This window comes from Salmo trutta, chromosome 37 (assembly GCF_901001165.1).
Source record: "Salmo trutta chromosome 37, fSalTru1.1, whole genome shotgun sequence".
NCBI classification, from domain to species: Eukaryota; Metazoa; Chordata; class Actinopteri; order Salmoniformes; family Salmonidae; genus Salmo; species Salmo trutta.
Window position 1 is genome coordinate 23,703,190 of NC_042993.1, and position 24,588 is coordinate 23,727,777.

Consider the following 24,588-nt stretch of genomic DNA (forward strand, 5'->3'; position numbering starts at 1 on the left):
AGCCAAACAAAAAAAAAGACTCCCATTTAATAATGAGGAGAAAACAAAATGTGGGAATAAAAAAAAAAATGATCTGCTTCTCCAGGTTATGTTCACACACAGGCCATATTAGGTGAAAATAAGTTTAACTGTTGGATACTATTTAAAAAAAGTAATTTGTTTAGTTTATCTTCTTTACATGGCAACTGCCTGACATTGACCACATGAATGCATTTTCTTGTGTGTGAGAGTCATCCTCAAGAACATGATGATCCTGTCACGTTCCTCTTCGTCAGAAGATATGTTGAAATCGCTGTCGGACAAAGTGGACCAATATGCAGCGGATTGCGTGCTCATCATAATTTATTATAATGTGAACACCACGAACAAAACAAGAAAACAACGACCGACAGGAACAGTATAGCAGGCTACACACGTATAGCAGTGCTAAAACAACTACCCAAACAACAAGACCAAACACACCCTAATATATAGGACTCCCAATCAAAGGCAACTAGAAAACACCTGCCTTCAATTGAGAGTCCACACCCCAATTAACTAACATAGAAACAGAACAGATAGAAAATCCATAGAAACACAAACATAGAAAAGAAACCCAAAACCCCGGAATACATAAACTAACTATCCTCTGCCACGTCCTGACCAAACTACAATAACAAATAATCCTCTATACTGGTCAGGACGTGACAGATCCAAACAAGTTTCAAATACTTTTCAATCATCTTGGTCCTACTACACAACCCATTATAGTGATATACAGTGCTTTCGGAAAGTATTCAGACCCCTTGACTTATTCTAAAATGTATTAAAAATAATAAAAATCCTCATCAATCTACACAAAATACCCCATAATGACCAAGTAATTTTTTTTTTTAATAAATCTTTGCAAATGTATAATTAAAAAAACGTATTTACATAAGTATTCAGACCCTTTGCTATGAGGCTTGAAATTGAGCTCAGGTGCATCCTGTTTCCATTGATCATCCATGAGATGGTTCTACAACTTGACTCGAGTCCACCTGTGGTAAATTCAATTGATTGGACATGATTTGGAAAGGCACACACCTGTCCATATAAGGTCCCACAGCTGACAGTGAATGTCAGAGCAAAAACCAAGCCATGAGGTCGAAGGAATTGTCCGTAGAGCTCCGGGACAGGATTGTGTTGAGGCACAGATCTGGGGAAGGTTAGCAAAACATTTCTGCAGCATTGATGGTCCCCAAGTGGCATCCATCATTCTTAAATTAAAGAAGTTTGGAACCACCAAGACTCCTCCTAGAGCTGGCCGCCAGGCCAAACTGAGCAATCGGGGGAGAAGGGCCTAGGTCAGGGAGGTGACCAAGAACCCGTTGGCCACTCTGACAGAGCTCCAGAGTTCCTCTGTGGAGATGGGAGAACCTTCCAGAAGGACAACCACCTCTGCGGCACTCCACCAATCAGGCCTTTGTGGTAGAGTGGCCAGATGGAAGCCACTCCTCAGTAAAAGGGACATGACAGCCTGCTTGGAGTTTGCCAAAAGGTACCTAAAGGACTCTCAGACCATGAAAAACAAGATTCTTTGGTCTGATGAAACCCAGATTGAACCCTATGGCCTGAATGCCAAGCATCATGTCTGTAGGAAGGTGGCACCATTCCTATGGTGAAGCATGGTGGTGGCAGCATCATGCTGTGGGGATGTTATTCAGCGGCAGGGACTGGGAGACTAGTTAGGATCGAGGGAAAGATGAACGGAGCAAAGTACAGAGAGATCCTTGATGAAAACCTGCTCCAGAGCACTCTGGACCTCAGACTGGGGTGAAGGTTCACCTTCCAACAGGACAACAACCCTCAGCACACAGCCAAGACAACACAGGAGTGGCTTCGGGACAAGTCTCTGAATGTCCTTGAATAGCTCTACGGACAATTCCTTCGACCTCATGGCTTGGTAAGCATTTCACGGTAAAGGTCCGTACCGGTTGTATTCGGCGCATGTGAAAAATAAAATTGTGTTTTATTTTACTTGAACCCGATCGAACATCTCTGCGGAGACCTGAAAATAGCTGTGCAGCGACACTCCCCATCCAACCTGACAAAGCTTGAGAGGATCTGCAGAGAAGAATGGGAGAAACTCGCCAAATACAGGTGTGCCAAACTTGTTGCATCATACCCAAGAAGACTCAAGGCTGTAATCACTGCCAAAGGTGTTTCAACAAAGTACTGAGAAAAGGGTCTGAGTACTTGTGTAAATGTGATATTTCAGTGTTTTTTATTTATCAATTTGCAAAAATTTCTAAAAACCTGTTTTTGCTTTGTCATTATTGTGTATTGTGTGTAGATTGATGAGGAAAAATGAATTAATCCATTTTAGAATAAGGCTGGAACGTAACAAAATGTGGAAAAGGGGTCCGAATACTTTCTGAATGCGCTGTATATTTCACCTGGGCTGTATATTTCACCTGGTCATCCACACCCCTAGACTTTTCACATTTTGTTGTCTTACAGCCTGAATTTTAAATGAATTAAATGTAGATTTTGTGTCACTGGCCCACACACAATACCCCATAATGTCAAAGTGGAATTATCTGTAAGATCCCTCAGTCGAGCGTTGAATTTCAAACACAGATTCAACCACAAAGACCAGGGAGGTTTTCCAATGCAAACAAGGGCGTATATTGGTAGATGGGTAAAAAAAAAAGCAGACATTGAATATCCCTTTGAGCATGGTGAAAAAATAGACCCAGAATAAATTAGCTATTAGTACTCAGGGAAAAATGAAACGTTCTTCCTGATATCTGCTGTTCGGCATCATTTTCCCTCATCACAATTAAAGCGCTGTTTATTTTCCTACCACACTAATAACTCATTTTGCTTATGGACAATATCATATTCAAACAACTTGAAGATTATAGTATCATTCAACTGAAAACGTTAGCTGCTTTGAGTTCAGGGTATGGAAGTGGTGTTTTGCATGACAAAACAAGATGCATACTGTAGAGTATAATATCCTGAAACCATACAGGAAGGGACCTCCATCTTGTAATTTGATTAGGATACTACAATATGTCATCCAAATGACAATGACTAATGTAGCACTGTGCTCAAAATAGCCGCCACCCCTTCACTATTTCTCTACTTCTCCCCTAACGGGAGTACATGGTTGTGTATTGTGGGAATACCTATGGTGTCTACGGCAGTTCATAAAGCCTACATAAATACTACATAATATGAGGTCCTTACAAATTACCACAGAAGACCATTTAAAGTCTGTGTTAACCCACCCTTGCAGTATACTGTAAGTATCCAAAGTACACATACCCTCATCTGTGTCCAATTAAAATACTCTGTCTCCCTAAACCCTTCTTTCCACTGAGCACAACCTCTGGACCCGTCTCCCCTCTCCAGGCCCTGTGCCATTAGCTTTCATAGACGCATAATGAAAATGCCGACAGGTCCCCTGTCCGCACCTCTCCCCATTTCTTCCCCCCACCACCCTCCTTTGTTGAGAGCAGAACCTATGGACCATACTTTCCCTACATCGCTCTCTGCTCTGGGCCTAGCAGTATCATTAGCAGTCCTAGCTCACAGTGCTTCGCCGTGGAGCCCCGGGGGCACAGCCTTGCGCCTTAATTACCTAACTAATGAGTCATTGTGAGAGGCCTGCTGGTGCCGTGCATTGGCCGCCACTCGCTCAGAGGTAAGCAAAAATGCACACTCTCTAAGACTTAGGCACACCAACCAAGGTAAGCACACAATCTCTCAAACACACAGAAAGAGACAGACACGCACACACGTACGCTCGCTCGCTCACACGCGCACACACACAGGCATTCACACCTTGTGCTCCAGCGAAGTGGGAGATAACCTGGAGACAAGCTGCTCCTGTTCCCTTCTCAGATACAGATGACATATTCTAATCATTTAAAACGGAACTACTGCCAGGGGTCATGTTCCAGAGGGAGGAAGAGTCACTGCCAGCCTGCTAGATGTTGTTACAGGTTATGTCAGTCTTATGGCAGCTTACACGGTGGCACCGTAACAGACTGCATCATGAGAAGAGGAGGCGGTCATCAAGAGACTGGACCCGTCTGAAGCAGGCATAATCGATGAGGAGCTTAGGTTTAGTGCGTCGTTTGACTAGGCAGTGAGTCTCCAAGGACTGCTAAAATGCTCATTTAATTGTACTTTTAAGTCTAGACAGTGCATTTAAGCGTCCATCTGTAGATCCCCATGTACATATGCATCCCCTGCTACTTTCAATCTCAGCACAACCACACATAAGCCTATAAAAGAGTGGAAAAGCACAAAGAGTTAATCAAAAGCACCCTCTTTAAATGTCTAAACTCTGTACGTTACGACGGCTAAATGAAAAGGCGCTCGGCGACTTGATGGAGGGAAAATGACCTGTAATTTGTGCAGCTAGTAAAAAGGTTTATAAATAGGAAAAAAGGTCTCTCTGGAATTAAGTCTCTCCCTCCATCAGATTTGCTTGACAGGAAGTCTCCGAAGCGAGTTTTCTGAGAAAGTAGATCCGTTGACAGCCCTGTTGCTTGGAGACGGGCAGCTCTTGAGAGACAAGCAGTGTTAAATGAGCAGGCGTTCATCAATGCCCATATGAATCCATTGACGACATTCAGCGGTGCCCCACAGCAGACCTGGGTTCAAATAGCATTCTGAATCTTTCAAATACTTCAGCTGTGTTTGAGAGAGGTTGTCTGGTGCAATTGAACCAATCGGGAAAAAAATCCCAAAAGTGAAAAACCTGCCCACCTGGCACTCCGGGCAGGATCAAGTAAACACTCAAGATCTCAAATACTATTTGAACCCAAGTCTGGCACCACAACAGTACATGAGTTTCTCCTTCCTCCCTTTAGGTTGGAGTCCATTTCCATAACATTTTCTGACATTAGGGTTCCATTGAAAGAAGCTACACTTGAATAAGAGAAGCGTTCGATGCAAATTGATTGTAAGATCCAAAATTAGAATTGTAAAATATGGAGATTAGAATTTGACAAAGTAGCTTGTGGTTAACATAAGGATTAGACCCCTTCAACAAGGATAGATTTCCATTCCTTATTTACAGGTTCCTGGCACCAAATGCATTTCTGTTTACTCTCAAGTCCATAATCTTCTTTACTTCTGTTCTTGGTTTATATAATGTATGAGAATGTTTTGGGGAGGGATACCAACGACCACAGCTCCAGCTGTGAGAGTATTACTTCTTAGGAAAACATTGGGAATCTGTCTTAGAGAGGGCTCATCTATAATGCCTACCGTCTGGGTTTGCACTGTATGTATAAATCACCACCACTATGACTATGGGGATCATATCTTTCCACGTCGTGAAAGATTGCACTGTTTGAGAGAGATACTGTAAAGGCTGTATGGGAGGTCTGTCTGGGTATCTGTTGGAGGTTGTGTGTGTGTCTGTGTTTCTGTATTGTACGTGGGTGGAAGGGGGTACCCACATTGATAATGACATGCCAACAGCCCTAGGCCCCCGGCATTCCTCTGGGATCACCAGTTTCAACATCTCACGTAGTGTCCTTCGTGCCTCCATAGTTTTTACGGAAGAGTACACAGGGTACGGAGAACCACCACCACAACTCAATACCTCAATATGCCTAGTTAAATAAAAGGTCAAAAATGTTTAAAATAATAACCCAATGGAGTAGAACACCTCAGTGCAGTAGTATTGAATCTACTGGTATACCTCAGGGCTCAGTACAAGCCCCATCTCAAAAGCTGTGAACTTGAATATGTTCGATGATAAAATATGGCAGCCTAACACTATCAATGAGGTGTTACATGTTTTTCAGCTAAGTGCAGGCCTCGAGAGACCACATACAGTGCCTTCAGAAAGTATTCATACCTCTTGAATTATTCCATATTTTGTTGTGTTAGAGCCTGAATTCAAAATGGATTACATGTATTTTTTTCTCCCCCACCTACATACACCCCATAACGGCAAAGTAAAACATGTTTTTAGAAATGTTTGCAAATGTACAGAAAATGAAATACAGAAATCTAATTTACATAAGTATACATCTCTGAGTCAATACATGTTAGAATCACCTTTGGCAGCGATTACAGCTGTGAGTCTTTCCGGGTAATTCTAAGAGCTTTGCACACCTAGATTGTACAATATTTTCACATTATTCTTTAAAAATGTCTTCAAGCTCTGTCAAGTTGTTGAATGATCATTAATAGACAGACATTTTCAAGTCTTGCCATATACTTTCAAGCCTGTAACTTGGTAAGCTAGTCCAGTGTATATTTGGCTTATGTTTTAGGTTATTGTCCTGCTGAAAGGTGAATTTGTCTCCCAGTGTCTGTTGGAAAGCAGACTAAACCAGGTTTTCCTACAGTTTCTTTTTATCCTAAAAAACTCCCTAGTCATTGCCGATGACAAGCATACCCATAACATGATGCAGCTACCACCATGCTTGAAAATATGAACAGTGGTACTCGATGATGTGTTTTGTTGGATTTGCCCCAAAATAACGATTTGTATTCAGAAATTGCCACATTCTTTTCAGTTTAACTTTAGTGTCTTATTGCAAACAGGATGAATGTTTTGGAATATTCTGTACAGGCTTCCTTCTTTACACTCTGTAATTTAAGTTAGTACTGTGGACTAACTACAACGTGGTGATCCATCCTCAGTTTTCTCCTATCACAGCAATTCAACTCTAACTGTTTTAAAGTCACCATTGGCCTCATGGTGAAATCCCTGAGCGGTTTCCTTCCTCTCCAGCAACTGAGTTAGGAAGGACGCTTGTATCTTAGTGACTGGGTGTATTGATACATCATCCAAAGTGTAATTAATAACTTCACCATGCTCAAAGGGATATTCAACGTCTGCTTTTTTTTACCCATCTACCAATAGGTGCCTTTCTTTGCAAGGCATTGGAAAACCTACTGGTCTTTGTGGTTGAATCTGTTTTTCAAATTCACTGCTCAACTGAGGGACCGTACATGTGTGGGGTACAGAGATGAAGTAGTGAGTCATTCAAAAAGCATGTTAAACACTATTATTGCACACAGAGTATGAGTCCATGCACGTTATTATGTGACTTGTTAAGCTAATTTTACTCCTGAACTTATTTAGGCGTGCCATAATAAAGGGGTTGAATACTAATTGACTCAAGACATTTCAGCTTTTCCTTTTTAATGAATTTGTGAAAATGTCTAAAAACATAATTCCACTATGAAATTATGGGGTATTGTGTGTAAGCCAGTGACACACAATCTCAATTGAGTCCATTTTAAATTCCGGTTGAATCAAAACAAAGTGGAAAAAGTCAAGGGGTGTGAATACTTTTAGAAGGCACTAAGTGTCACAACTGTATAGAGTGGATGATCCACGTCTATGTGCAGCCGGCACTGTAAAACATGTCTGCACCTGCATACACGGTGTGAATCATCTCATTCTCTTACATAGCATTAATATATAACTCTACTCTTCCTCATATTTTCCATAGGGATGCATTAGCCGTAACATAAGTTAGGGAGGCATATTTTTATTTAACTAGGCAAGTCAGTTAAGATTAAGAAGAAATTCTTATTTTCAATGACGGCCTAGGAACAGTGGGTTAACTGCCTTGTTCAGGGGCAGAACGACAGATGTTTACCTTGTCAGCTCAGGGATTCAATCCAGCAACCTTTCGGTCACTAGTCCAACGCTCTAACCACTAGGCTACCCGCCGCCCCAGGCTGGTTCCCCAGACTGAGTCTGAAGGCGCCAGTACGATACATCAAGAGATGCTATCCTAAATGAATAAACAGATACTGTATCATCCACACCCTCTTCAGTAGTCATTAACTCCTATTGCAGAAAGCCCTGTACTCACACCTCAGTCTCCCAGCAGATGGGAGCTCCACCAGACAACAGGTGGTAGATCGTCATGGAAACCATACCCGCACTATAATGATTGAACCCATGGAAACAATGCCTGGGACCTCGCTACCAACTCAGACGTATAAGTGAAATATGAGACAGATCTGCAATAATTACAGAATGTATCTATGATCTTTATTATAATTAATTGCCTACAGTGCCTGCGGAACACCCCCATCTTTTGTTTCTAAATGACCAGAATAGATTGCTATAGACATATAGAGGATTATTATATATAATTGACGCTGTGATACCTACATACGTCACAAGCAATGTACTGAATTCTTGAAGGACAAGACCCGTGTTCCCATGAGTTATGAAATAAGTCAAATGCAGGAGAATGACTGAAAAACATTTTAATATATGATTAAAGATAACAGATACAGATGACTGGTGCTACGTACAATTGACAGTTTACACAGGATGGGAGACAGGCTCTCGGAGAAAGCACACACAACCAGTGTGTGTTGGTGAGGTCAAACCTTGACATGACTATTTAGAGAAGACATTTTGTCAATACCGTATTTTTCTTCTGTGTGGTTTTCCGAGAACCTAGATCGCCCAACGGAGTCGAATGAACCCCGTTTAGCAAACATTTTCCCAAGTATGTCGATCGCTGAGGATAAGTCATTAGTGGGTAGGCTACTCTATTCCGTTATTGATGGTGAGTCCTTCAGGTTTATTTGAGGGTTGATAATTCCTCAGTGGAGTCTTGTGTTGGTTCTCACAGCAGAAATCTGAAGAGAACTCCTCCCCCCATATCTACATCGATCTAATGAGATATAACTTCAAATCTGCTTTTGAAAAGTCAGACTATTCATAACACGCCAGCTCAGAGGAGTTCAAACAGCTCCAGAATGTCTGAAGCTCTACATTAGTGGTTCATGGGAGAGAATGGCTGTAGGATAAGCAGTAAGTAGCATGGCAGTCTCGAGCTGTGCATGTCAATTATTAAGCAACATTTTTTGAATGACACCTGGAATCCCACTAACTGAATGAGAATGAAGATGAATGAAAAACAACTGTACATGTTCAGCTCTGTCATTTAAGTGTGCACATGCATACACTCTCAGTACATTCTGTATCTTGTCATTCCAATTGAAAGCTTTCACAGAAAACCAATGGTCTCATGAACCTTGAGATGAACATTCAACCAAGACTTTCTTTGAAAACAGAAATGTTCAAACCTAGCTGTCAGGAAGTGAGGTCAATATTCTCCAGAATGAGGACACTTCCTGTGAACGGTGAGCAACAACCCAATGCCTTCTTTATAAAGTCCAAAAATAGCCCTGAGAGGATACAATTTATCCTCTTTTTACAGCAGACAAATATCTTTGTTCCTCATTTGGGTTGTGTGAAGGCTGGGACAGAGGTGTTTCGTTAACATTGAGCTTGTTTACTCCTCTGCTAGCTATGCCTAGATTGCATTTCAACACAATCAATACTGTCATATTGGATCAGAGCAACAGGACAATAACACCCAATAAAGCTGTGAGGGGGCGTATAGGAGGTATTGTGTATCAGAGTAGCGGGAAGAGGATGGAAGCTAGGATAGAACATGGGGTTGGTAAAAACAGGCACTCAAACACACACTCTTACAGTAATATATATATATATATATATATACACATACACACACACAAACACATAATGCACACAGACCCCACGCTCAGAAATCCCCACACATCTCTAGAGAGAGAAAGAGAACTCTCCTGAAAGCTAAATAAGACAGGTTTATATCTGGGCTACCAGTAAAACCAAATCATGAACAGATTATTTGCCTCCACGAAGGAGAAGGAACATAATTGTCTGTACACATATTTCACATAGCAAATGAGTTTCCGTTCACCACAGAAGACAGACCCTTAGAAACAGTATTTGCAGAATAAGAAGAATTTCCTCCTGTAGAATCAAGGCTAATCTCAAACATATTGCCTCAGACACAGGCTCAGATATAGGATGTAGAGAGAGAGGGGGAGAGGAAGGATATGTACAGAAATCTGCGTTTCCTGTTGATGAAAACGTTGTCAGCAGTTGCTCTTGTTTGAAGCCTAATGATTAGGAACCTGCTGAGTTTTACAATGTCAGACTTTTAAATGCTGCTCCAACACATTTTCTTTTAAAAACAATAGGCTGGTATTCGACTGCTTGAGCGGTCCAAAGCAAGAGTAAGGAACATTCAGCACTACATAGTAGCAATCATCTGTTGCTGTATGGACACCTGTACACTTATGCCTCCTGTGTCGAGAAACCTCAAAAGGTATTTACATGTGAAGTATTTACAGAATAGTTAAACTTACAGTTCATGACATACACTGAGTGTACAAAACATTATGAACACCTGCTCTTTCCATGACATAGACTGACCAGGTGAATGCTATGATCCCTTGTAATTTGCAATTTGTTAAATCCACTTCAATCAGTGTAGATTAAGGGGAGGTGACAGGTTAAATAGGGATTTTAAAGCCTTGAGACAACTGAGACATGGATTGTGTATGTGTGCCATTCAGAGGGTGAATGGGCTAGACAAAATATTTAAGTGCCTATAAACAGGCTATGGTAGTAGGTGGCAAGCGCACCGGTTTGCGTCAAGAACTGCAACGCTGCTGGGTTTTTCATGCTCAACAGTTTCCTGTGTGGATCAAGAATGGTCCACCACCCAAAGGACATCCAGCCAACTTGACACAACTGTGGGAAGCATTTGCATCAACATGGGCCAGCATCCCTGTGGAACGCTTTCGACACCTTGTAGAGTCCATGCCCCGATGAGTTGAAGCTGTTCTGAGGGCAACAGGGGGTGCAACTCAATATTAGGAAGGTGTTCTTCATGTTTCGTACACTCAGTGTATTTGGTTACCGAGATTCAACTTGCTACCCAAAGCCATCCGTGGTTCATTGATTGATAGAGTATGCTAATCCGACCATTAAACACCAGAGGTTTCCATCGCTACCATCTACATTCACACTTTAAGGCAGATGTGCATCCTACATGTGCATGTCTTGGAATAGAAAATATCCATTATCATTAGGCCTACAGGCTCATTCATTTGTTATACCTCTAATGTTACGGTTAGGGGTTTATAAAGTCACCTGATCCTAGATCTGTGGTTGGTGTCAACTTCTACCCTAAGCGTGTCTTTTCTGTTTCTACATTATAAACAATATGTTGGATGGAATCGAGCCATGCAAACACCTCACCCATGCAGTGAGAATATAATGGAAATCTAATGTAAAACCTGATGACCGTGAATTCACTTCAATGTCGTTCCCCGAGAGCCAACCGCGGTTCAGTTCTCCCTCTCGGAGTGGTGAACTGGGATAAATTCTGGCTCCCCGCATCCAGGGGTTAATCTCCACTCAGAACACACTACGGTGTTCAAAAATTCCACTGACCTCTCATTTCCGTGCTCCATATTCCTGCTTTCGATCAGAGCACAGGCGGAACGCCGCTGCTTCTACACGTCAGTCACACGGAGCGGTGAGAAAAGCTTATATTAACAAGAGGACTTCAGGCTCTGGGGGTTTTGCATATAAATAATGTGTCTGGAGCCAAGATGAAATCAAATGGTGTGTGCATGCGTGCGTGCGTGTGTGTCTGTCAGCTGGATTTGATTTCAAGACTAACATAAGTGTGTTTTCAATTTTTCACCCTCTTGACATTTTAAATATTTGAAATCACAGTTTTGGAAATAAAATATGTGCCAAGCACTCCGAGACCCTTTCTCTGTATGTACGGTGAGATGGCTTCTTTCCACACCGGTTAGCACAGCCCTCAGCTTATCCTTTCCCTATGGGGTCATGGTGTTAATATCAAATCATTCTCTGTTTCAAAGCCATTTTCTGAGGTAAATGAAATGTAGCAGCAGGCCGTGTTCGTGAATGTGTGCAATAAACTGACATAAAACATGGGGTTATAGCTTGCTAGCTAAGGCTGCCTGGTATTTACAGTGGCAGTTTATTAAAAGCTCATGACACATTGCTCTTCATATCTTGGTCGGGTCTTTATGTGGTTCAACGTGGCCCCCTATCATTTGGTCATTTATCTAAGGGCCGCTTTCACATATCCCCTTATTATCCTGATTCTGGAGCATTTGGTACCCTGATCCGCGCTATAAAGCATGTGTGAAACCCAAAAGATCCTGGACCTGTGTGAGTAGCGGGTCCAAGAACCAGAGTACCAGATATTGTGACACGGCAGCGTGAGTTGTGTGGAACATTTTTGCCCATTGTAAACAAGCTAGCTCGCTAACGTTATGTAAAATGTGCATCTTGCTAATCGCACCCTGAAACTGTTATTTTCAGGTCTTGTGAAAGCAAAACGCATTCTGTAGAATTCTCACAAAATGCTCCAGGACACCGAACCAGGGTACCAAATTTCATATGTGAAAAGCCCCTAAAAGTAACTGGCAGCGCTATATGGTAACTGTTTTAGAGATACATTGAGCTATGGGCATGATTGGAAACAAATAAACAAGAACATTTAAATCTTCCTAATGTCCTAATTTTCTCCTCAATTCTCATAGTTATCTAAACGATTTGATTAGTTGAAAGTGTTTTGTTAGAGCCTGTTGCTGAGACCAAAACACTTTTTAGAACAATAAAGCATGAACCTGGATACACAGAGGCCACATTTACATTACAAATTGGAATAAACAGGCTAGTTAGTATATACAGCCATGAGTACGTATAGTGCACTTCTGTGATCATATTAAATGTTGTGTATTTTCTAGGAAACAGCACTAACAGTGGAACTACCTGTAGCCTAGTCACATGCCTGGTACAATAGAATTACATACAGTAAGTTATCCCCCAACAGTTACCCTGGAAAACTGTTTCGGTAATGTAAGGATTTTCAGACAGTCCCAAACACTACAGGGACGCAACTACAGACTCAATATAGTCCTAGGAGACATAAACAGGCACAGCTTTAAAAAAAGAGCGAGGCAGAGAACTGAGAAAGAGCGAGAGAGACTGACAGACACAGTGGGAGAGCAAGAGCGCGGGAGAGACAGAGAAAGAAAGAGAGACGCGCGCATACAGCCCCAGACACCCAGATGGTGTATCTTAGTACCCATTCTCTCCCCGTCAGAGTGACTCGCTAATGGACTGTCACAGCCGACGCACAGCACACTACATCTCCCAGCTTCTCCCAGCTCCAGAGGACTGCATCTCCCACCAGCCCACCCCCATTCATACTGTTTGAACTGTAACTTCTCTTGAAGGGAAATAAAAGTGATGCCTATATTTATCCCCAGCTTCCATAGGTCCCGCCCCTGAGCAATGAGCAGAGCAGGTCTCAGGAAGCAACACCCACCTTGCATCTCATAAACACCTCAAATTGCAACAAGAAAGGCCTCTGTTGCCTGGGGGTGTGTGAGGAGGTGGGAGATGGAGTCTATTATGGTGGGGGAATGTATTTCCATCTAACAATGTGAGAGGTGGAGAACGTGTTCTGTGGTTGTCAGTTTTATGTCTGGTACTGAACTTGAACAATATATATTTTTTATTTAACCTTTATTTAAGTAGGCAAGTCAGTTAAGAACAAATTCTTATTTACAATGACGGCCTAGGAACAGTGGGTTAACTGCCTTGTTCAGGGGCAAAACGACAGATTTTTACCTTGTCCGCTCAGGGATTCGATCTGGTAACCTTTCGTTTACTGGCCCAATGCTCTAACCACTAGGCTACCTACCACCCCTAATAATATGATGGTTAAGGATATCTTTGGTGTGTAAAAAGAGAGTTGGAGAACATTATAATTTTGTACTCTTACTGTAACAGTGACTAATACATTTTCAAATGGCTTAGAAATAACCACTAAATTCTCTGAAAAGTTGCATGTCTTACCGTCTTTCCCTACGAGGAAGTCAACGTATTGGTATGTGTAGGCTACGCCAACCTTGGTCTCCACCTGTGGTCTCTTCAGGGTGGAGTAGATCTTCCCTGGACTGCTCTCCTCTGATGGCTTCAGCTTCCTCAGTCCACAGCCCATCTCCCCAGAGTGTGTATGGACCCTACATAGGGAATAGATGGGGCAGAATGAGGTTCTGTAGCAATCTGTGTGTGTGTGTGTGTGTGTAATAATAATAACAATAATAATAATGTGGGTTCTTATATTTGTCCTATTTCACACATGTACAAGTGTTAATTAATACACGTGTGAATTGGAAATGTGTTTTTTTGCATATCCCAACTCCCCCTGAGACACCCTCGAAGAGTGGGGTCATGGCCAGGGTCTGCTATCACCTTGTTGGCTCAGATTTAAACTAGCAACCTTTTGGTTACTAGCCCAATGTTCTAACTGCTAGGCTACCTGACACCTGTGTGTGTGTGAAACTGGACACCAGTCCCCAAAGCATAGAACATGTCCAATTTAGGGAGAGATGGATTAATCTCTCGATCACACACACACCCCTCACGTACGGGGCCCCAAGGGAGTCTCAGAGGGAAAACCAATAAAGAAAAACATGCTGGATAAGTGGCTCCAAATAAATAAATAAATAAATAAATAAAAAGGGCATAAATGAGCTTGATTTTTCATGGGTTCCGGAGCCCTCTTTCCCTGGGGGACAAATTAACAGAGACAACCATGAAAGACTACGGGAAAGGGCCTCTAAAGAGCCTGTGCACCGGGCGTCACCCAAATTGCTTGTGACAGTGGTGCTGCATCTCCATTGGCTCAGGCTGGCACAGGTAATATCCCATTGTACTCTGCTGATTAAACCCGGGAGGGTGGGATGGTGGTCCAGGGGGCACCGGCCCCCCAGCTGATGAGGAACGCACTTTATTATGTTCCCCTCTAATTATGCGCCGTTCCGGGCGCCGCCAGCGTACTAATCCAAGAGGCCGTGGTGGAGATAGGAGGATGGGGGGAGATGGGAGGATGGGGGGGGGGGGGGGCGAACCGGTGCTCTGTTAATGAGGTGAGCAGGAAGAATGAAAAGGTGAGAATCAATCAAAGTAAAAAGAGGAAATGGGTAGCTGGTTGGAGATTGTTCGTTAGAGAGACGAGTTAGGTAATGCATGGCAAGTAGAGTCTGGAGAGAGAGGCCACTGTAATTAGACCCTGTTGAATAGAAGTGACAAGAAGGGGGAGATGGCAGAGATTGAAACGTGTTGTGGAAGACAGTGGCTCTCATGACAACACCTACATAGATATCCGTGTTTGTATTATGGAACGAAATGTGCATATCATCTATAATCTTCATGTCTCTTTTTGATCAATTTCATGAGTGTGCATAAAATATATAATTTATAACACTACAAGCAATGGCTTTCAAGTCAATACAAGCAGCGGCATACTGCAGTTTTATAGACCATCTCATACTATTCTACAAATTTTGCAATGAGGCTGAGAGAATTTAGCATTTTTTAAGCAAATGTCCTGCTATTCTACACATTTTGCCATGAGTCAGAGAATTCAGCAGTTTTACAGCTTATTTCCTGTCATTCTAAACCATTTTGCCATGGCTTATGACCTGCCTTGCGGGGGCTGCAGGGCGTGTAGTACGCCAGTGAATACAAGGAACAGGATCTGATGTTTTGTATTTTTGTAAATATATTTCAAACACGTTTTAAAATTGGTTTTACATTTTTAAAATAGAGCTCGGTGAGTCATCTCTGGGAATTGTGTAATTTCTGCCTCAGTTCTCAAATCAAGAGCACACATTTCAAAGCCAAAAGAAACAAAAAAAAACAGATCTTTCATTTCCCTAAAAGTGTTCAATTTCTCCTAAACAGCCCCCCAGGACTGGACTAAAGCAACTCGGCTCAATGACATCAACATTTTTCTGTTCTGTCATCAAAGAAAACAGGCAAATACTACAGTAAAATATCCATAGTTTTTAATATTCTCTCTTTCACCTCAGATGTGCTCTGCTCTGTTTAAGTTCCAGTGAACTCCTGAGAGAGGCTCCACGATGTAGTGTACAGGAGAGGCAGAAGTCTGAACAAAAGTAGAAGAGAGAAAAACAATGGGCTGAACATTTTAGAAAAACGGAGGGGCTCTTATTTGTATAACTCCTGGAGGCCGACGGGGGAGCGAGGCGAGGCCGGGTATTATTAGAGTTGACAGCGGAAGTGTGAGATGTTTATGATTTTCAGAGTGACTGTTTTCCCTCTCAAACTTCTCAGAGTCGAGGTGCATGTTCTGAGCACGCTCTGTCTGAGCTCTGACTCCACAGGCCCGCTTTGGTTAATCTCCTTTGCATTTTAGACTGACAGCAAGGGAGTTTGGGTTACACCAACAGTCTAAACAGAAAAACAGAAAGGCATTGATCCTTTGCTGAATTAGTAACGATCGGTTCACCGTTTCCTTCCTTCTTTTGTTTGGAGTTAATGGCATTTGAGGTTTTACTCGATAAGACTTTGTAAGGCAAGATGTTATAGAAGTCAAAGGGGTTTGTTGTTACAGGTTGTACTTTTATAGGACAGATATATACTGAACAAAATATAAACGTAACCTGCAACAATTTCAATGATTTTACAGTTCATGTAAGGAAATCAGTCAACTAAAATAAATTCATTAGGCCCTAAGCTACGGATTTCACATGACTGGGAATACAGATGCATCTGTTGGTCACAGATACCTTAATAAAAAAAGATAGGTGCGTGGATCAGAAAACAGTCATTATATGGTGTGACCACCATTTGTTTCATACAGCGCATCTCCTTGGCATAGAGTTGATCAGGCTGTTGATTGTGGTCTGGAACACGCTGTGGTAAATGTCGATCCAGAGCATGCCAAACATGCTCAATGGGTGACAAGTCTGGTGAGTATGCAGGCCATAAAATAATTGGAGTGATGGCGGCAGATATATGGCACGACAATGGGCCTCGGGATCTTGTCACCGTACCTCTGTATTCAAATTGCCATCGATAAAATGCAATTGTGTTCATTGTCCGTAGCTTATGCCTGCCTATACCATAACCCCACCTCCATCATTGGACACTCTGACCACAACGTTGACATCAGCAAATATCGCTGGCTCACACCACGCCATACTGCCAACTGCCCGGTACAGTTGAAACCGGGATTCATCCACAAAGAGCACACTTCTCCAGCATGCCAGTGGCTATCGATGGTGAGGAGTTACCCACTGCAGTCAGGTCAAGACCCTGGTGAGGAAGATGTGCACGCAGTTGAGCTTCCCTGAGACGGTTTCTGACAGTTTGAGCAGAAATGATTTGGTTATGCAAACCAACAGTTTCATCAGCTGTCCGGGTGGCTGGTCTCAGACCATGCATTGTTGGTTAAGGTCTTGTAAGTAAACATTGCACAGTAAGGTCTACACCAGGGTCCAGTCCTCGAGGGCCTGATTTGTGTCACAGTTTTGCCCCAGCCCCAGCTAACACACCTGACTTCAGTAATCACCTAATCATGATCTTCAGTTTAGAATGCAATTTGATTAAATCAGCTGTGTTTGCTAGGGATGGTGAAAAAGTGTAACACCAATCAGGCCCCCGAGGCCTGGAGTTTCCCACCCCTGATCTACACCTTCGGCGCATGTGACAAATAAAATTTGATACAAAGAAACCGGATGTGGAGGTCCTGGGCTGGCTTGGTTACACGTGGTCTGCGGTTGTGAGGCCGGTTGGACGTACTGCCAAATTCTATAAAACGACATTGAGGCGGCTTACGGAAGAGAAATGAACATTCAATTATCTGGCAACAGCTCTGGTGGACATTCCTGCAGTCAGCAAGCCAATTGCACACTCCCTCAAAACTTGAGACATCTGTGGCATTGTGTTGTGTGACAAAACTGCACATTTTAGAATGGCCTTTTATTAAATACATGTTGTATTTATATTTTTGTTCAGTGTAGAAGGTCACGTTTGTTAGCCATGAACCTGTTTGGTTCCTAAACTGACCTATTTTGTATCTTCTACCCAATTTCAGCCTCACAAGATACTTTTCACGTACACATGGATGTTGTATTGTGAATATGTGATAGTGGAGCACTGGCCTGAGGGGAACACACTACATGTATTGGGTAAAGTGTTATGAAATGTAATTTTTTAACTGTATATAGTTGTCTTAATGGTGCTGGACCCCAGGAAGAGTAACTGCTGCCAAGACAGCAGCTAAGATGGATCCTTAATAAATGTCAAATTCAATAGTTAAACATCCTTCATAACCACCAACTTCTCCACAGTTGCTTAGCACAGGATTTATGTTATATCTGCATGGGAGGAAACATCTTACATGAGCTAATAACGTACGATGATTCTGTAAAAAACTATTTGGTTGGATATTGCCAAATATGGGCAACAAAATAACAAGAGTGATGATTCATTGTCTTTCCATAATGCTATCTAATAATAAAATAATTTGTCTTCTTGGAAGTGTCATATAAAGATACAAATCTTGAGAACAAAGCTCAGCTTGTTATGAAAAGATCTCTTTGGACAAGAAAGGATTAGAGCAGTGGTCACCAACCGGTCGATGGGATTCTAAGTTGATCACCAAACATTTCTGTAAAAAACCCAACTTTAAAGCCTTGTGTCCCTATTTTCTACATGTGCTTTGCGCTGTTGCCGGTAGGCGCACAATGATTCAGCAGCCCTAGTGCCGGGAAGTCTGAAGGTAGAACTCAATTGCACCTATAGACCTATCGCTGACCAATCAGATAGCTCAGATAACCGTTTCCTCGAGCCATAAACTGTAAAAAGAAGCCTCGAACAAGCAGCAAAGTTGGTACTCTTGAGATTTCAAAACTTTCAAAACCAAAAAAATACAGCAAAGAGCTGCTGACTAAGTTCATATTTATTCAGCACTGTCAAAACTTTGTTCAACACTTTTGTCACATGCGCGTTCTCCATACTTCCACTCATGCTACAACCAGCACTGCAGCTGCAATGAATGAGTATAATGTTAGAAAAGTGTTCCAATAAGCTTGTGTTGTTATTATTAGCGGCTTGTCGTTTTTAATACGGAGGAATATTTCACTTTCTCTGGTCATAGGAATAACATGAATTGGTGTATGAGGCAAAAATAATGCAGTGTGGACTTGAGTTTCGCAATCAGCTGGAAGACTGTGTCTCCTTTTCTCAGTGGAGGGATGGAGAGCAGAGGTCGATGAGTCGGGTGAGGCAGCATCACCGCTGCTCCTTCCCTCCCTCCCCTCAGACTGACCTTCAGTCCAGTAATTAAAAAAATATTAAAAAATATAAACAAATGATCCTGCTCACTTTGCTGTGCCTCATACGTAACACAACAAATGATCTACTACCAGTGTGATCATATACCTAATTTTAAATATCATTCCAAAATGGTCTGAGAAGAACAACATTGGCAGGGTAATTCAAGCTTAGCCAATATGCAGTGACAATGTATTGGGCCTATGGCTTACTGCACAAACCTCAATGCTACAGAACTGATTTAATTGGGTAATGTTGCATAGGCTTACGTTATTTAAGTCATGTTTAAAAAAAAAAATTCTGAGTGGTAGATCTCGGCTTGTATTTTGACTTAGAAAGTGATCTTGACTCAGAAAAGGTTGGTGACCACTGGATTTGAGGAAGAGTTAGCCATCTCCAAACTTAAAGGGGGGCTGAACTTCCTAATTTGGCCTTGTTTTTCAGCTTGGTCATTAAGAAATGCAGTGAAGGCAAACAAGAGTTGTCTTGGGGGGGGTGTCTCTTCTGTGTTTGTTCGCATGTGGCAAGTTTATGTACATTCACTCTGCCAAAACATTGCAGTTAGTCACTCATCCTTCTAAATAACTTGAAATAGTCTAACCAGGTCTTCTGTCTTGAAGTCGCCTAGGCTAGCTCGTGCTATCTAACTTCTTTCGCCAATTAGCTTCAGCCGGCTGGTTTGCGACTGTGGCAAAGATGACATTGGACAGACTCGCTCTGGGGCTAGTTAGGGACTGTCAATAACTTACGCAATGCAAATGGAACAATATTTTAATGTTGCAAATATTTTAGTTCTCATTAAATGCTTTCAATTTTTGTATTTCTAAAATGTATAGTTGACATTTTAAAATATTCTCCCATGTACAGTAAATTGGGTAATTTACTACTGGTCCCTAACTAGCCCCATAGCGATATCGAACGTCAAACCAAATTGACTATGGGCATTACGATCAGATCACATGTAGCTGTGCCCCGAAATGATGATTACTTGGGTGCTGCCAGCTGTGGGCACGATTGAAGTGTATCCAACCCAAATGAAATTGACAGTACCCTTCATTCCGTGACGTACCAATTTTTTCCTATCATCTCACAAATCTCTGTTTTGGACGAGACTAACTTTACGACCAAAATGATCCTATTTACACTTTGTAGTCAATTTTCACAATCAAATAAATGTTTGACTCCCATCGATGCCACATAGGCAGTTTCCAAGTTGCTTTTCAGGGGCAGTCGCTCTTTAAAAACACGGCCATCTCTTACATTGCCCCCGTCTCTGCCCCCGGACTTCTGCCTGTGTCTACCACATTAACTCCGATTACCCCGGTTCTTCAATGTGACAAATAAAGCAGTTGTGCACAAGGCACAGTTTCCTGGCAGCTGTTGTGTTGTCCACTCAGGAGGGAGAGTGCTCTCAGGGGCCCGGAGAAGGGCCATTCCCTGTTTGGACTTCCTTCCTTCCTTCCTTGGCTCCTCACCTGGGCGGGACAGTGACAAGGAGGATAGGAGCAAGGGGCCCAACAGAGGAAAAACAGAGGTGTGCTGGGATTTAGGTTGTGTTGGTGACCATACTACAACAACAAAAACAATTAGACCAGTGCTAATATTACATAGCTTGAAAGCCCTGCAGTTAAGATGAAAACAATGACCATAACGCATTCCCATATACTGGGCCTTCTCTGAAAACTGGAATAGCTTTTTTGAAAACCCACAGCTAGACACAGTTTATTACATTCAATTGAAATCTCCAAGGACAAGACATAATGACACATATAAAGAAAGAGCCTTGCTGAAAGATGAGGGGAGATAAGTGCTGGTAAAAACAGAGTGTAGTAAACAAGCGTTTGCTTGAGCCTCTCCAGTGCTTCAAGGCTGAGTGTCCTGGTTGGCCCGGTGGTTGGTTCTCTCTGGTTCCAGCCAAGCCATCCCTCTATCGTCTCAAGGCCTGGGCACAGCCGGCTACACATGCTGCACCCAGACACACATACTGTAGGGAGCTATTGCCATGGGAACCAGCCCCTTTAGAACTACTTCCCCTCTCAGGAGAATAATAGACACCAATATCTCTATTTTCCTCTCTCCAAGGGCTAAGCTCTCATCTCTCCCTTCTCTTTCTCTCACTGCCTGTAAGGTCTTCTCTCTAATTTCCTCCCAGTCTCTGACTTTCAGTTCTGTATTTTGCATTTGCTGTGTTTGACAGTCATTATCTTGATAAAGTATGTATAATCTGATCTATTCACACGGGCTTTATACAATACTCTGAACTCAAAACATTTCTAAATCTATCCTGGGTAAACATAGCAAATGGATGAGTCCGATCATGGCCAAAGTGAACGGCACACAGCAAGAAGGAAAATAACTATGTGAAAGAGGAAACGCCGGTTGATAATAGAAACATGAATTATTTTGTCATATTCTATTTTCCAAAACATAGGGATAAAGATTTCAAGGAACGATTCATTGGTTTTCATGCGAACTTGCTGGAGGCAGGCCATTTTTTTTTATTACAGCCAACTGAAGCCAAGTTTTGCTTTTCAGATAGAGTATCGACAAGTCCTTGAACATCACTTGATCAATACTGCTGCAATTCTTGACCACCCAGTCAATTTTCCTTTGGGAAATACAGTATCAAAGGGGAGTTTTCTTCCTCGCTTAGCCACTGCAAAACAAGTGAATACTGGATACCACCATGTTTTCCTTCTAGCAAAGGGACTTCTCTTAATATCCATTCTTAGTAATTTAAGGCTATGCCAAAGGCTTGAATAAATTGGTCTCTTCAAAAGCTCATCCCTAAAGAAAGAAAAAGGAACAATCTTTGCCACAGATCATGTACCCAAGCATTTCAAAGGATATAGATGTGATGCTTATGCAAGAGTATAATCCACTTAGACTGTCATCGCTGTCAGGAGAAGTGCAAAGAATTACCTGTCATCTTTCAGCAAGTAATCAGGCTAAGCTGTTTACCCAAAAGGTCTAAAATACAGTGGGTAGGTACTTGTAGGGAGGCACATAGGGATAAATACGGTATGTGTGGGATTGGGTGTGTAGAATCTTTCAATATGGAAATATTATTTCAGTAATTCTCAGTTTTGGTTCTTGTTTAAACTATCTTTTATTGGAAGATAGAACTAGGTTCAAGTACTTTACTGTAAAATGCAGTAAACTTGTAGACTAGTGGTCAACGTTTTCCTTTTCCCTCTGTGAATGTTTGCACTGTACATGCTGTGGAGAGTAGAACATCAATGAAGGTTTAAAATCAAGCAAGACTCGTCAATTCAATTCAAGCCAATTCAATTCAAATTCAACTCAGTAGCAGAGAAACCTCTACACCTTGGTCCGGTAGCAAACATATGGGAACTGGATTAAAATGGAAGTTTGAACGTCAACGCAGCTGGACGACTGTAGTCAATTTTCAGAAATTCTGTAAACATGAACAACTTTATGAAACACACAATAGTGAGTTCCTACTATGTAGGCCTTATAGATTATATCAGGCGACTATTCAACGTGACAACAATATGAAGCTGTTTCTGCTCCGGCTCCCTCGCTTCACCTTTTGCCCCATCTATTATTCTCTGTTTCAAATGAGGCCTACAGTATGGAGCTATACCACAATGACTTTCCCATTCAGAGCTGGCAAGTTATATTTGGGTTGTGGCTAGTCTGATGCAGTAATTTGGGGGTTCCTGGTGAAAAGTGTTTCCCTGTGTGTGTGTGTGTGTGTGTGTGTGTGTGTGTGTGTGTGTGTGTGTGTGTGTGTGTGTGTGTGTGTGTGTGTGTGAGAGAGTGTGTGTGTGCTAGCTCGTGACCCAGCAACAATAAAGGGTTAACAGCCCAGCCCTCACAACCCACCAGCTGGAAATGATTAACAGTTCACTCAAACAGCACTCACAGAACTCTCCCTCTTCCTCACTCACTCACTCCCTTCTTCTCTCTCTCTTCCTCTCTCTCATTCCTTCTCACTATTCCTGTCTGTGTGCATTCCTCTCTCATGCCCTCTTCTCCTTTCTCCCAACCTCTTATCCCTTCTCACATCCTTCAACTCTCTACTTTGTCCCTCCCTCACACTGGCAAACACTCTCACTCTCTCCAGTAGAGGCTAAGGTTAAATACTGTATGTCAAGCACATCTTGAAATACCATCAGGGTTCAGTGATTGGAGCCAGGTAGACATTTTTGGCATTCTCACCCCTCTGGTGCCGCACATGTGACTTCAAACCAACCAGCTCATTGATCTGCATGATTACTGCTCTGAGCATGAACGGGTGTTTATGTGTGTGTGTGTGCACACACGTGTGTATGGGAGGAGTGTGGGTTGGTGATCAGGAGTTTCTTGTAAGACATTGCACACAAGCCAAACTTGTGGCTTGCGGCATCCCTTGACTGATACATGCATCCTCATTAATCTGCCTCTGAACGGTTGTTACGCTATAAACAACTAGAACACTAAGTTGTCTGTGACTTCTGTCCAAAGAGTTGTACATTCTGTCTTTATCCGTGTCTTTTCCTGTAGGCTACATATTTATTTTCTCAAGCCTTGAGAAATAAGGTTGTAGACTAGTGGCAAACACATGCAAGTTAAAGTAGAAAGAAGAGGGAGTTACCTGATCAGAAGCTGTTGACTACAGGAGTTGGAAAGTTCGCTATTGAGATCAAGAGAAAGCCACTGGAACGGCTCCTCGAACAAACATACACATTCTACTGACAGGAGAACAGCGCAACAGTCCACGCTCAGATCCTCTGCGATTCTTCACTCAGGTCCTGCCGATACAGCTCTAACGGAGGCTTTCGGGTCAAAGAGGGGGAAAAAGACAGCGAGAAGACTCAAATCTGGATGGGATCAGTAGCTCCGCCGGCTTGTTCTATCCTCGCTAGACACTAGCTAACCGTGCGCAGCAAACACTAAGAGCGCGTGCGTTTAGGTCATGCTCAAAGTATGCATCGGCTATGTACTGCAAGCTCAGAGAAACCACATCCTGTCACATATCAACCTCCTCTCTCTCTCTCTCTCTCTCTCGTGATTGTCTGACCCAACCTCTGTTCGGCGCAGCCCCTCCACCCCTCTATCTTTCCCTCTGCCTCTCTTTCACTCACTCAAGGCTTCTCCGAGAGCCGCACCAGTTCCAGTCGACTGACTGAAGAATCCATCTGAGCATGAGGCTGGGGGAAAGACAGAGGGCGAGAGGGAAGGAGGGAGAAGTGGGAAATGCCAGGGAGAGAGAGCGAAATGAAGAGAGGTGAGGAAGCAAGAACGGGTGTACAAGGAGTAAAAGTGGAAAAAGAGACAGAAGGATGGAAAATAAAAATTGTAATTTAAAAGAGAGATATAATATATTATACATACTAGTATATTCCTTGAGAATTTGGTGGGGTTGACTATGGGTAGGGTACAGGGTGTGAGGATGTTTTGGTGGGTAAGTTGTGTCAGCACTTCTGTGGTGACTATACATATTTAATACGGCCCTGTCGAGGCCCCCTATAGCTGCATATGCATTATTCACACCAGTCTGTGAGAGGGACCACTGCTCTGGAGATAGGTGACTGACACAGAAACCCATGATTTTCACAGTACCGAAC

General features: G+C 42.5%; 1 protein-coding gene across 2 annotated transcripts in view; it reads right to left on the bottom strand.

Moving 5' to 3' along the window:
- The window catches only part of LOC115176915 (raftlin), a 64,429-nt gene extending 40,251 nt beyond the window's left edge, over window positions 1–24,178 (bottom strand). The window contains exons 1-2 of one of the 2 annotated variants that reach the window (XM_029737308.1): window positions 23,616–24,178; window positions 13,724–13,890 (exon numbers count right to left, since the gene is read on the bottom strand). In XM_029737308.1, coding sequence (XP_029593168.1) covers window positions 13,724–13,868 — 145 coding nt within the window. In that variant the 5' untranslated portion in view covers window positions 13,869–13,890; window positions 23,616–24,178. The remainder of the gene's footprint in view (window positions 1–13,723; window positions 13,891–23,615) is intronic. The other variant, XM_029737307.1, reaches the window with a different exon arrangement.
- Between the last annotated feature and the right edge of the window lie 410 nt (window positions 24,179–24,588).